This window comes from Canis lupus, chromosome 11, assembly GCF_003254725.2.
Source record: "Canis lupus dingo isolate Sandy chromosome 11, ASM325472v2, whole genome shotgun sequence".
Lineage (NCBI taxonomy): Eukaryota > Metazoa > Chordata > Mammalia > Carnivora > Canidae > Canis > Canis lupus.
In genome coordinates, this window is record NC_064253.1 from 73,125,912 (window position 1) to 73,140,838 (window position 14,927).

General features: G+C 52.9%; 1 protein-coding gene across 12 annotated transcripts in view; it reads right to left on the minus strand.

The window, feature by feature from the left end:
- The window catches only part of CDK5RAP2 (CDK5 regulatory subunit associated protein 2), a 153,703-nt gene that overhangs the window by 50,974 nt on the left and 87,802 nt on the right, over positions 1-14,927 (minus strand). For 9 of the 12 annotated variants that reach the window (XM_049116420.1, XM_049116419.1, XM_049116426.1 and 6 more), the window contains 3 exons: positions 10,720-10,815; positions 8,720-8,907; positions 2,827-3,259 (listed from right to left, as the gene is read on the minus strand). In XM_049116420.1, the coding sequence (XP_048972377.1) occupies positions 2,827-3,259; positions 8,720-8,907; positions 10,720-10,815 (717 nt within the window). The remainder of the gene's footprint in view (positions 1-2,826; positions 3,260-8,719; positions 8,908-10,719; positions 10,816-14,927) is intronic. The other 3 variants (XM_049116423.1, XM_049116418.1, XM_049116416.1) reach the window with 1 other exon arrangement.

Here is a 14,927-nt window from a genome sequence, read left to right on the forward strand (position 1 = left end):
CAAAAAAAGAAAAAGACCAAACAACTCACTGCACTACGCACTGTAAATGGATAAACTGTAGGACATGTGGCTTGTCCCTCAATGGGGCTATTACTCTTTTTACTTTTTAAGTGGAAGAGAAGGAACCTGAGAGGAAAACAGGAAATACTTGGGACCCTGGGAATGACGAAATCAGCAAGGACTCTGAAAGCAGGAAAAGGGCGGAAGGAGCCCCGTGTGCATGTTCTGGGATGCAAAATGCTTTCAAGCACACTGTCCACGGTCCTCCGGCCAGCTCTGCAATCTCAGCACTCACAGGATAATAGACGTTACCGGGCCTATTTTCCAGACAAAAAACTGGGAGGTCAACCAACCGGTCCACTGTCGCACAACGAGGAGGTTAGAGGGCTGGACGTCACGACGGCTCTCCAGCCTCTACTGCTCGGTTAAGGAAAGGAAGACACTCTCTGCCCCAACATTCCAGGGCAGAGAGCAGGTTCAAGGCCAAGGACAGTTTGAGGCGGGAAGGGGGTCTGTTGGCGGGGGGCGGGGGGTGCCCATCAAAGAGGACCGCAAAATAACAGTCATTGGCTTGATCCTCGGTCTCCACCAATCTTTATTCTTGGATCCAAATCTGTGTGTCATATGGCAGGAGAAAAGATATCTGCAAGTGCACAAATGCCAAAGCCAATTTCAGGCTGGAAGACTGCCGTCAGTCACCCTAATGCGGGTTCTAAAATAACACCACACAAAATGCTACCTTATGGACACTGTGCACAGCCCCACCTACCGCCTTAGGAAAGATGTCAACATGGAAGTCCTCACTTGGGAGCGGAAGGGGGACAGGAACGCACACATGCCGAGCTCGACGTACACATGCACAGGCAAGCACAAAGCACCAGCCGGCCCTTGCCACACATCTCTTCCTGTCGCCACTGCACTAGCCTCAGCTCCTAGGTCACCCTGATCCCTCTGGGGCCACCAGGAAAGGTAAGTGGCCAGGCTTGAAGCCATCACTGGTCCATGTGTGATGGTGGCAAGAGGACTCCTCCCTTCCTGAGAAAAGTATGTTTAGACTACCCCTGTCGTGGGCACCTGGGTGGTTCAGTCAGTTAAGCATCCAGCTCTTGATCTCAGCTCAAGTCTTGATCTCAGGGTCATGGGCCAAGACCCACATTGGGAGTGGAGCCTACTTTAAAAAAAAAAAAATTCCCTATCCGCCTCTAAAATTGGACTTCGGTCTATATCCTTACTACTCCTCCCAACAGCTGACTCACTCTGGACCATTTTCTGAGACTTTGAGAGTCTGTATTTCTTCACATGTAAAATGTAGGGAATACCTATCTAACTCACAGGCTTCTTGAGATTAAATGTGATGGTATAGGTACAGGAAATCTAGCGTGATCCTGGCACAAACAGCAGATGCTAAAAAATAAACACTGTGGCCTTCCTTTTGAAGCCACAAGCAAGAAGGATAATTCTACGCTAAAAAAAAAATTTATATATTTGGGGAAATTAATGAGTTCATTCGATTATGTAATTTTTCTGCACAAAGGAGGCTACCTCCCACACAAACTGGGGGAAAAAAACATCTAGTTTTCCTAAAACACAGGTACAAACTAACAGAGCTGGGGGCAGATGAGAGCTTTCTATTCCAGCCAAAACGTACACATTTGCATCTGAAGTACCGTTAATATAATGGCAATGTCTTTTTATTTTTTTTATTTATTTATTTATTTTTTTTGTCTTTACTGATATCTTTAGAAAACCCTTTTCTAGAAATTACAGTTTTGGTGCATAATTTAAAACAATCAAAAGCAATTTTGCTAATGATATATCTAACTCCCTTTGGTATGCACAAAAGCAGTAATTTAGTGGTCAGAAAATAAACTTAATTCTCCATTCTGATGCTATGAAGCAGTGTGTACAGCTGATTTCTCAGATACAAAACACCCATCAGAAACAAGAACACCAACAGCCATCACTGGCGCTCTATTAGAAACATGACCTACTTCTCCACCAGAACACTGACATCTCTCCGCTTTGGGGAGCGTCAGCCCAACCCCTCCGCCCGGGAGGATTTTAGCAAAAGGTCCAATCAAACGCTGCCAAGAGAGTCTGGCTCTTAATCGTGTGGCATATTTGATGGTATTTGAGGAGAAGCATCGAGACAGCGTCTTGACTGAAGCCAAATGCATTCCCCCCACCAAAACCGGACCCTACCACGCTGGGCCAGAAGGAGCGGGGGGCGAGCCTTGGAAAGGGTAGAGCAGAGCACTCAGCCGCGGGGGGTTCCACTCAGCCCCTTAGCTGCGGGCTCGCTGTGGGCACTGCGAGTCGGGCTTCCTCATCTCCGGGGAAATGTGGACCAAGCCCCAGAACAGTACCTCTCCGCCACACAGCCCGCACAAGATAAAACCGAGGTGCTCGGCCCTACTCCTAAAGTCAGGCTATCACAATTTCACTGCAATCTACAAAAGGAAATGTCCACCAGTGGGTGAAAATCCTACACCTTTTGGCACATTTCCCACAATGGAATATTTCAGAGCCACCGCAAGGAAACATGGTCCTGATACACAGCAGGAAAGAAAACGCTACACACAGATGTAAAAATACAGCTCTGTAAGGAAAACTGCATAAATGTCATGATGTACAGACGGAGAAGACCGGGCTGGGGGGGAGGTTAAGACGAACACACGCCTCTAGGGAGAGGCCAGACGAGGGGCAGGCAGGGGGAGACACCGGATTTTACAGACATCAGAAAAAGCAGTGAGATCAGAGTTGAGTTTTTAAGCCTTTCACTTGTATAAAAAAGAAAATAAATAAATAATCTATAGAAAAGCTTACTTTGTCGGCCCCACTGGGGAAGGAGAGGGCAGCGGCCGGCTTCCCTGGCACCAGGCACAAGCTCTGCGGCTGACCCTCAGCGTGGAACGTGGCGTCTGGGGGCTCCTCTTCCCAAACTCCTCTCTTGCCCTGGTTTGTGAACCTGAGTGTGTCGCCCTCCGCGGCCACGGTCTGCACGGAGGCATCTTTCAGCTCCCGCGTGGCCGCTTCACCCGCCCTGAGCAGCCGGGCTGTCCAAGGCGACCTCGGGTCATCACGGGACTTGGACGACGAGTCGACGTGGGCCAGGTGTCCTAGTTCACCTCCTAGCTGAACGGCCACCGGCGTCAGTGACTTCTCAGTCTTCCCATCAAGGTGTTCTGCGGAAACTCCCTGCTCTAGCGAGCGCATTCGTTCCAAGAGCAGTTCACGCAGCACTTTCAGGAGGTCTGGCCTGTTTTTCCAAAGGGAAGGAAGTGGGAGAAACAGGTTTTGTGCCCTAGCCTTGTGCCCCGCCCAGTCTCCCAAGTTTTCTCCACTGACTGGCCCGACGTCTGTCTAAACCACGCACCATGTGCCAGGACCCACAGCCCAGGATTTTACCCCAACCGCCTCGTGACCCCCCCTACCTGGGGATCCTGGCAGGTCTATCTCACGGAGAAGGGAATCACCTGACACAAGTACCCAGCAAGCGAGGGCCCGCGTGGCTGTGCGGGTGCCGGCTGGGCCTCAACAGGAGCAGACGGGTCACCAAGTACTGCCAACCGCGAGGTCCACCTGCCCCCGGCCCAGTCCTACATCCAGGGGAGTACGGCCCGGGTGGCCTGGTCACCCAGGTGGACCCTGTGCAGCCAGGGCCCGGGACACAGGCCCTCAACGAAGGGATGCTGCGAACGACTCGTAATACAAACAGCAGTGGCTTTGAAATCACACGAAAATGGCTTCAAATTCTAAGTCAGAGATTCTTTGGAAGTAACGTAATCCCCCTCCAAGGACGGCAACGAGGATTAAGCAAGAGAGCACAGAGGGAGCGGTACCTTCGCGTCCCTGGCCACCTGCCCCGTGCTCCCGCGGAGCCCGCCCAGCTGCGGCAGCGTGGACACTGAGGACGGCACCCGGGACACGAAGAGGCCCGTCTGGGGTGCTCCCTGCCTCTCTCCACTGGCCTGGGGCTTCCTCAGCGCTCCTGAGGCCCCCAGCAGGGCAGTGGGCAGGGGAAGCCCTCAGACAGTGGGGGGAAGAGAGCTGCTGGGACACACGTCCCCCGTCCCGCCTTCACAGGGCCAATGGCACGGCACCTCTAGGCCGTCCCCGGCGCTGTCCACAGCACGCAGGTCATGGACCCTGACTGGCTTTGCCTCTGCTCCCCGGGGTCACAGCCCAAAGAGACCACGTGTACCCAAGCCCTTACTTTGGGCTCCGCTTTCCTGGGAACCCAAACTGAGGGAGCTCGTAAAAGACTAGGGCGCAGTTCAGAGGAATCCCTGTGTTTCCTGTGCCGGGTGCCCGACGGACACCGAGGGGGCAAGACCACCTGCGAGGACTTAGCCTGGTGTCGGACACGGACATTGAGAAATCACTGCTTCACGGGGTCAAAGGGGGAACAGGGGCCCTGTGCAAGTTTAGGGGGTTACAAAGCCCCGATCCCGGGGTGCCCAGCCTGGGAGAGGCAGGAGATGCCAGAGAAGGGATTCTAGAGGCGAGGGGAGGTCAGCCAGGGCAAAGGAAACGGGACGTTCTCGGCATGAAAGCCAAGGTGACCAGGGAGGAGGCGCGGCTGGAAGCGAGGCAGGGAGAAGTCCGCGTGGGGGCACAGGGGAGCCTCCGGGCGACGCTCTGTGGCACGGGCGCCACCCGCATGCCGTGCGGCAGGACTGCACAGGCTCCTGTCCGGGGACGGCGGGAGCACACACTCCGCCCCTCCCAGGCCGCTCTAAACACCCGTGACAGCAGAAGAGGCATAACAGAAAACCCCGTAAGGGGCGCTACAGGCCTCAAAGTCAAGGCAAAATTTGTCCAAACATGAGAAACTGAGGAGGAGAGGCAGTCAGGAAAAAAGGGGGCATTTGCAGAAAGCACTGGGGCCAGAAATTTAACTCCCCTATGGTGGAGATCTCCCGGAGTCCAGGGAAAAGTCAGGGGCTCCCCCCACGGGAGAAGGGGGGCCGGGGGTGTCCACACAGGCAAACCAAACCTGCACGCACAACCCACTACGACAGCGGACGGGCCACAGCCCAACGTCCACACTCGAGAAAATCAAATTAATAAGGCAACCCGAAGACCTTCACATAAGTATGTGTAAATCACCTAAAAAATAAAGGAGATGTTTGAGCTGCTACCGTTTCCCACCTGTTTCTCACTAAATAAAAGAATTCTTTAGTTTTCCTATAAAAAAATAAAGACTTAAAAATAAAAAAGAAGAAAAAGGACTCATTTAAGAGAAGAAGGAAACCAGGAAAGCGCCAGGAAATGGTGGGCGCAGGGACTGGAGCAGGCGAGGACGGAGGGAGAGGCGGGCAGGAGGAGGGAGGCCGGCGTCCGGCCGGGCGCGGGGGACAGAAGGGGCCCTCGGCCGCGCTGCGCTCTCTTCCCTCTGCCGATCCTCTCGCCTGCCTCCGGCCCGGGACCGACGCTCGGCGCGACGCCCGATGGCCCCTGCCCTGTATCTGCGCCTGCGACACGTGACCGGGGCCGTGAACCCTCGAGGGCAGCGGGGAGGCCCCACTCCCATCCAGATCCCACCGCCCAGCTCTGGGGCAGGGGCGACTCCGTTCAGACCACAGCTTCGGCACACGGAGGCACAGGAAAAATTAAAGGTTTGAAAAACAGAATTTAAATGTACGGTACATTTTTTCACTTCGAATATGGAATCATCTAGCCTACACAAAGCATCTTAAAATTTAGTGAACCCAGACTTTAAAAAGACTGCTGGCACTTTACGCATGTTAAACTAAATTTTCCTTTCCTCTCCTTCCCTTAATATAGATTAAAAGTAATGACAATTGCTATTCAGCCGGCCAAAGGAGGACCGTTATTCACCACCAAACAACATACAATAAAACACAGGAAACAGGCTTTACAGACGGGCAGTAAAAGGCGGTGAAAGAGGCCATTAGACTATACCAAGGTGGGGGTGCTGTTAGACAAACCCCTCACGTGTGACTTTGCTAGAGATCTGCGCAGCGGATCCACCAAGCCGTCGCCGGATCAGGACCTGTTTAACGGTTCGGTCGAGGGTCTGGTCAGAGGCGCAGACACCGTTTACACGGCCTTCCCGAGGACCTGGGCCGCGGCGCGAGGCCGTGGGGGGCCGGCAGCTGCGAAGCCCGTGCGGCGTCGGGTCGTTAAGCACGCCAAGCACACTCGGGCCTCCCCGTGCGCCTGGGGGGTGGGGCCAAAGCTCACCCCACTTTACAGATGAAGCAATGGGCTCGGAAGACTCAAGATCCCCTAGCAAAGCGGCAGAACAAAGATCGGGGCAGCCCGATCCTCCTGAGCCCAGGGGTCACTATACCGTCTCCAATTCTCCCCATTTACCTTCTGCTGTGATGCTGAGCTTCTAACTGTCTGCACTGACGCTTCGGTATTTACCGAGCACCTCTCACCTGCCACCACGGCAGTGGGCATGCGTGGTGAAAAGGAATCAGGGGCTCGCATTTCATTAAGACGACATTCGTCCACGCCTATGTCGGTAACTAAATCAGACAACGTACAGCAGTGATGAGCAGGACCATCAGCCGCGGGAGGGAGGGAGGGAGTCCTGAGACCACGTGCAAGCAGGACTCCTGTTAGTGCTCAGCAAGGACCTGTCCACAGGGTGGATGTGGAGCTGAGACACCACCAGTCACATACATACTGCAGGCAGAGGGACGGCTGGTGCAAAGGCCCTGAGGTGTCTGAGGCACAGAGGAGCTCCGTGTGGCTGGGGGGTGGATGGTAAGGACAGAAAGAGGCGGGCTCCAGGGTGAGCAGCTCTGACCTTCCTGTAAGGGCAATGGAAGTCCACTGGAAGGTCGTACGCATGGAACAGATATGATCTGACCTAAGTTACAAAACGATCACTGGCTGCTCTGGGGAGAGTGGACAGTAGAGCAGCCTGCGCTGCTGGAGTCCAGGCAAGAGACGGTGGCGGCTGGGACAGGAGGGGACTCCCAAGCAGAAGAATAGTGTTTCTCTGACCAATTAAAATCCTGGTTGCCCAATGAGTGTTTGTAAAAGACTCCTCCAGAAGGTTCTCCAATGGCTCTAGCGCTTCCTAGCTACAGGAATGTCAAGTCCCCAAATGTCAGCTCCCACGTTTATAAGAAAGAAAACACCATGAGCAGCGCACAAAGCTGGTGTGAGGGTGAACTGAGGCTGGGCCTATGGTGCCCAGGGTGTGGGCCAGAGGGTGCAGACCCCGGAGGGGCCCTCGGGAGGGCCTGGGGGGCCACGACTGCACCGTCACGGGCTTCAGTGGTCCGGTGCGAATGGCAGCTGTGCAGGGAACAAGACAGGGCCACAGACGTAGGCCGGCGTAAGAAACCCTGTCCTCACACTGCAACTGCCAACGCAGTCTGGAAGCTGTGGAGCAGAAACCTACAGGGAACAGGTAACTGAACCATAGATGTCACAGGCTGGCCTGGCAGGCGGGAGATGCTTTCTTTAAAATATGTAGTTAGGGGTCCACATCTTTAAAAATCAAGAGATGTAGGATACAATTTGGGGCTTCCACCGAAAGCCTGGAAGGCTGGGAGCCCAGGTGCCCGTACCACTCTGTCGCGTAGGGCTGAGAGGCTCCGGCCCAGTAGAGGGGGCACACGTGCCCGGGTTCGCCACATGCCCCCGCGGCCGCCATACTTTCCCCAGCTCAATCACCCAGGCACCTTCCAGGAGGTCCTCAGAGGGTGGCATCCCTACTCTCGGAGGGGACACTTGGGACCCTGACATGGAGAAAATCCTCCGTCTCTCAAGCCTTGACTCTGGTCACCAAGTCCCTGTGATAATAAACCAGAACGGCCCTAGACATGTGCCCCAACAGGACGCGAGCTAGAGAAGTGTGAGATGCCAGGCACCGGGGGCGGGTCAGCCTGCCTGAGCTCGAAAGCAGAACGGTCCGATCCTTATTTCTTAGCTAAGGAACGTCTGTGAGGCTTGGTGCACCAGCAGTGCAAGAACCAGCAGGGGTCCCGGCTCCTGCCAAGAGTCACGGGCAGGAGTTCTGGGCTCCGCTTCTCTGCCTCCACTGGAGAGAACTGGACAGTTTTACCGGACGCACAGCACCTGCCTGCCAGGCTCCTCCAACGGTGCGCCGTCTGCCTCCTCACGCACGAGAAGAGGTCGGAGAGGCCGGGGCCCTGAGAGAGGGAGGCGCGGCTCCGCCCGGCAGCTGTCGCCATGGTCTGGAAGAATGTGCAAGGGCGACAGTCTCCTCCCGAAGGGTTAATTTTAAAATTACAAAATGTACTGAATGTTTCTCCTTTTCTGGCTTAAGGCAAACCCCCGACTACTCCCTCACAGAGGACGGACGACGCCCAGCACAACGAGAAGACAAACCAAGCTCAAGCTCAACGTAACCAGCGAGTCACAACCACAGCGGCAGCTCCTGAGCTGGTGCAGAACCTGAGGAGACTCCAGGGGGGCTGTTCCTCTCGCCGACAGCCGGACAGCCCTCCCCAGGGCTCGCGGGCCGACTCCAGAGGAAAGCTTTCTTCCTCTCCGTAACGGGCTCGCATGCGGCTCTGCGGAGTCCCCTCCCAGCCACCAGCGCGCAGCCTAATTACTTAATTGCATGACTGGCAAGATTCCTTCCAAGACGTTTCAGGGGCTCGCTCAGCTAAATTCCACGGCACCACCATCTAAATCCATTTAGCAAAATGAGTTTGTTCTCCCCTCAAACTCGAGAGAAAAAGCAGTGCGGGGGCCCCACGTCTACCTGGATTCCAGGAACAACGTGGCCTTCTCGTTGAAAAAAGGGGCCAGCAGGTTCAGGAGCTCGCCTTCCTCTAGACTCTGGTCTCTGGGGCAGCCAGGTGTGTGGGCTCCATCGTAGTCTAGGATGCTAGAATCTGTGTGCCTCGAGTATCCGTTTTTGCAGCCCCCTTTGGAAAAGTCCTCCACGACCTGCAAAGCAGAGGATGCGGTCAAAACACGGCCCCTGGAAGAGAGGAGGGCCGTGCATGGGGGAGAAAGGGCGGAGGCAGCGACCGAATGGGCAGCGCCAGCAAGCCTGAGGGCAACGGAAGCGCAGCAGGCAGGGCAGAGCGCGGCTCCGGCTCGCAGGCCCACGTGCCCTGTGGCGGGGCGGGGAGGTGCCTGTGCAAGAGCACGGACGGGTCACGCCACTTCTCCTCACCCTCAGTTCCCTGATCCGCACAACGTGGAGAGTAACGCCACCTCCCAAGGTGACCGTGAGAATAAAGTGAGATGACTGCCTCACCTAAGGTCCTGGCACAGTGTCCCGCCTGCCACGGCCATGTCCCCTCGCCCCCTGGCCCGCTCCTCGGGAGCCCAGGCCACGCCTGACGCTTCAGACGTCTGTCATCTACCTCTTGTGATGCATCCTCCCCGCTACAAATCGGGAAAGCGCCTTACTCTTTACAGAGACATGCTAATTAACATGACTTTGATTGGTCTCATTAGGAAAGTAGAGAGATCCTAATTCCCAGGGAGATGTTATTTACGGATCCATCTTCTGGGGTCACTGAGGGCCCCAGAGGAGTGGTACCAACAATGTGCCGAGTTAAAGCTTGTGTTGGGCATGCCCGAGGTGCTCCAATTAGCATTCTTTCTAAACTTCTTCTCCCAGTCTATAAATAACTGCCCTCGACTTCATTACTGCAGGTGGCACATACACTAGCCATCACACCCCTCTCTCACACTTGTAAAATGATTAAGATTATTAAATGGAAGACAAGACCCACACAAATGAGCAGTTATTTATAGGGTCTTGTTTGCCACCAATCTAGTTATTACGTCCATCTAAATAAGTAAGTTCCAAAGAAAGGAAATGTGGACTATCGTAATAAGAAGAGTCATAGCATTTCCTGAGCACTTCGTACATACCTTTCTATGCACTAATTGAAATATCACAGACACTCCGGCAAGGATGGATTATCTTCAAGGACCAAAAAACCCGGGCTGAGGGCCTACGCAAGGGTTAACTGAGGTCACAAAGATGAAGACCAAGACTCAAGACCTAATTCCAAGATCCCCACTTTGAACTGCTTTGCTTTCCAAAACCACCGACATTTTGATGATCTCACACTTGTGACTTCAAGAACTTCAACGCCTGGAAGGTTACAAATGCCAGACTGCAGCCTCCTCTGTCCATCGCATCCCAGGCTTTCAGGCTCTTTCAACCTCGGGAGAACGTTTGTCCCAAATGCCCAGTATCAATGTGACTGGAGGAACGTTCTCAACGATGCCCACGTGCCACCACGCGGGGCTCCAGATCAGGAGACTGGAGAGGGCCCCGAGAAGGGCGTCCTACGCTGCAGCGAAGTGATCTGGGACTCCACTGAGCGCAGCTCCTGCAGGGGAGGGGCTCCCCTCCCAACTCGGTCACTCACCTGCCCTGCGCCCTGGAGAGATCCTCTCCCCTCACAGGGCTCCGTCTCCAACGCAGACAACAAATGGGTCGGTTAGAGCGCCACAGGTCTGACCAACTCCAGCAGCCGATGCCTGTTACTCTCTGACAACAACCCTGTTTTTATTGGCAACTCCTGGTCTCGCTGTTTCTCAACTGGCTCTACCACCCTGTTTGGAACTTACGAGAAGGAAGAGACCTAGCGTCTCGGCTCCCCGCTGGCACACAGCAGGCGCTCGACACGGGCAGAAGGAACGGAGAAGCCACCGGATTCACTCCAAGCAGGAAGGCTGGCTTGGGCACAGAGAGGGGAGCATGGAACTGGGAGGTGACTGCCACGTCCCTACCTTGTCACTCTGCTCCAAATGCTGGTCACTCGGGAAATTATTCTCGTCATCCGCTCCAATTCTGGTCGTGTCCTCATCCTCCTTGCTAGCCAAAAGCTACATGGAGCATGGAATGGTGTGAAAATGCAACCCAAAAAAGTGTGCAGCATGAATATGCATGAGTAAGTCAGTGATGTCTTTTTTTTTTTTAATGCAAAACAAAAAACAAACCGAAAAGGAGGCAGAAACGAATGCCAAAGCCAATGAAATAAAAATTAACCAAAGTTAGAGATGCTAGTTCTAGCAAATCACACACAGCTGCCTAGAACCAAGCATAATTGAAGGACAAATTCCCCAAGAAATGACAAAAGCCATTTCCCCCTGCCCTTGCAGGGCCTTCCCCGAGCTGCTGTAAATTGAATATGCTGTCTGTTGTGCCGCTGCCATTCCTGCCATGGCTAAATTCACTTTCAGATTATATAAAAGTAACAAGATTTTGGAGAAAAGCTATTGATGGAATTGAAAACATCAAATAGCAAGAAGGCAGTAAATGAAATTTATGCTGTGCCCGATTTATGCATCACTTCTCCAGTTTAGCACAGGGCATAAACCTCTTCTTGGACTGTCACACACCCGAGATGGACAGTCCCCACAACGCCGTCACTTTGCTGACAAAAAGTCCTCATCGCTAATGAGTATCGAGCTGGCCTGACGATAACTTTATGCTTTGGAAATGAAGAACTTTTTTTTTTTTTATAAAGATTGCATGAATCCCTAATGCTTTAAAGAAGTGTAAATCCCAAAGCTTCTGCACTCTGCACTCCGCAGAATGGACAATACGATGTTCTCAAGGGGGCCAGATCTCAGCTCGCTGGAAGAGCAGAACTTCTAGTCCTGGGACACCTGGATTAAAGCAAATAAAAACAGAGAGGACAGGTGGCCACCCAGGGAGGTCATCAGTCAAAACTGGTTCAGAAATTATACCAAACCTCACCTCACCAATGAAACTGTAAGTTCCGCGCCAAAGTGTCAAAACCACAAACCGGGCGCTGAGTCACTGGCCCAGGTGCTGTTGTACATACGAGATTTCTAAGGTTCTGTCGCTACAGTTTTATTTACAAATTCCTACATTTAGTCCATACTTTCCGCAGACCAACTTAAATTCTTCTGACCTTCCTTTTATAGGAAACCCTTATTTTGGAAGAAAGCAAACCAAACAAAGCAAACTGACTTCATTTAAGTCATTTTTATAGAAAACTTTCCAGGACCAGAACACACTCAACCTGACCATATCCAAATCTGTCATCAGGCTCAAAGAGGACTGATGACCTTACAAATCAGAGCTGTAGGGGCCCAACGGGGGCTCAGTGGTTGAGCATCTGCTTTTAGCTCAGGGCATGACCCCGGGGTCCTGGGATCGAGTCCCACATCGGGCTCCTGCAGGGAGCCTGCTTCTCCCTCTGCCTGGGTCTCTGCCTCCCTTTCTGTGTCTCTCATGAATAAATAAAATCCTTAAAAAAAAAAAAAAAAAATCGTGCTTCTAAACTATTGACCACTAAACAGGCTAGCTACATGTGAATATACTTACCAACGCATAAAAGTTTCCACATGTGGATGAGGTGCTTCTCTCTCTCTAGCGGCATCTTTCCTCATTATTAAAACATTCTCAAGTGATAAGGACCAACCAGGACTATCAAACTTGTTGGTGGGCGTACAAAAGGTCAGACGACTGTGGAAAAAGTACTGGCAGTATCTTCTAAAACAAATAACCCTGTGGCTTGGGAATCCTACTCCTGGGTATTCATCAAGAAAAATGAAAACCAATATCCTCATAAAGATCTATGCAGGAATGTTCCTACCAACTTTTCATAATATCCAAAAACCGAAACAACCCAAGTGCACATCGATAGCCGAATGAATAAACAAATTTTAATATATTTACACACGATGGGAATGCTACTTAGCAATAAAAGGAACGTGTGGCTGGTTCACACTACAACACGGATGAATCCCAGAAACAGAACGCCGACAGAAAGCAGCTTCACACAAGAGGGAGTCTACGTGCAGACTCCATTTATGTGGAAGCCTAGTGCGGGCAAAACTAGCCCATGGGGGACACAAGTGGGGGCCTGCGGGAGCCGTGGGAACCCAGGAGGGACACGAGGCGTCCGGAGGAGGCGTGGGGTACAGGGGGACGCACATTCGTAAGACTTAGCGAATACGCAGTTGCCATTTCTGTATTTCAACATATGTGAACTCAACCTTAAAGGAAAAAATAACCATAAACACACCATGAAGTTAAGATGTGTATGTTGAAGTATTTCAGAGGAAGGAAGTGTATTTGTAATCGTGGTGGAACTTAGTCATTTACATTAAAATTTATCAAAAAGGTAAGGGGGTGGGATCCCTGGGTGGCGCAGTGGTTTAGCGCCTGCCTTTGGCCCAGGGCGCGATCCTGGAGACCCGGGATCGAATCCCACGTCAGGCTCCCGGTGCATGGAGCCTGCTTCTCCCTCTGCCTGTGTCTCTGCCTCTCTCTCTCTCTCTCTGTGACTATCATAAATAAGTAAAAATTAAAAAAAAAAAAAAAAGGTAAGGGGGTGACGATGGAAACCCGGGCGGTGTTAACAGGACAATCCAGGGGGGGGGGTACGTGGGTGCTCACTGTCAGGTTCTTCTCACTCTGCTGTGTTTAAATTTCTTCAGGCTAAAATGCTGGGGGGACGTGTCTCTCATCTTTTAAAACACAAAACAACAACAGCGTCTCTCTGGCTCCCCAGCAGCTCCGGTGGCTGAGCTCTCGGCCCCTCTCCAAGCTTCCCGAGAGAACTTTGGTCCCAGCTGCAGGTGGGAGGTCCCCGGGGCTGTCCCCCAGGGGACGGAGCACACGCCAGCCCAGGGAGGGGCGGCGGGGAGCCAGCCGCGGGCCCCGTGGGTACAGGAAGGGCCCCGTGCGTGGAGCTGAGAGAGACACGGCTTACCCCAGGGCACTCCAAGTCCAGGTACCGGGAGTCTCTCTTCAGTCCCAGGACCGCAGCCACACCACGGCCTGAGCAGTGAGACAGGATGAACTTTCCTTCCTCTTTACCTCCGCTGACTTGGTCGAAATTAAAAGTAAACTCAATTTCCACCAACGGCCAAGAAATTAAATGTGTGGACACAGAGAAATGTCCCTCCTCCACATGTGAACGCCCCACTGGCAACCTCTGAGAGTACCTGACCCTCGCAGACACTGCCCCTCTGCGTCCCTGCGTCCCACGCGGGTGGGGCGCCACCCCGCCCCCACGTCACCGCCTGGCGCCCAGGCAGCGCTGCCGAGAGCCCGCGCCAAGGGACAGTCTTTTAAAGTGAGAGCTGAGACCAAAGGACCAGGATCACCCCTGGTCCTCCGCTCCACACGCTTACGGGAGACGCACACTCTCGGGCCCCAGGCCAGGCTCACGGAACCGGAGCCTTCGTTTTAACGAGACGCCAGGAGAGTCCCACGCACGTCGCACTTTAGGAGCTCTGCCCTACGGTGCCACACACACGACCCCGCACAGAGTCCGAATAAGGCTCTCGTCCTAACTCCCCCTGACTGACTCCAAACAGTGAACTAACCGCTCTACTGCGCACCTACTATATCCCAGGCACCGTGTCGAGGGCTCTTTATAAATCATGTAAAATTCATAATAACTTATGAGGTCAAACTCTTAGAAACCTCGTCCTTTTAACGAAATCCAATCTGCTTCCGACAAACTCCACTTTATCCTGCTACTAATAGCAGAAGTTAACAAGCACCTCCTACTTCTGAGCATTACGTCTGTCCTCGGGAGTCACACCACCTTTATTTCTCATTCAACATAGCAGCCAGCCCTTCCAATACCTGCATTCAATCACATGATGTCCCTCAATCCATGTTTTCCCTCCATGCCAAAAAATAAAATAAAAAAAAAATCCTAGTTCCTAGCCCTTTCTAAAACTGATGATTTAAGTAAATAATAACAGACTAGCTCTTTCCGTGCACACACATGTAGCCTACAACCCACCCGAGGGGACAGTTCCGCACATCACACGGTTTGTGGTTTGCAAGGCTCACGGCCCCAATCACGCCTGCTCATCAATTCTCAACCACGTTTTCTATAATGTGTAAGTTAATAACCGGTAAATAAACATAAAGAAGGCACCTGGGTGGCTCAGCCGGGGAAGCATCTGCCTCCAGCTCAGGTCACCGTCTCAGGGTCCTGGGG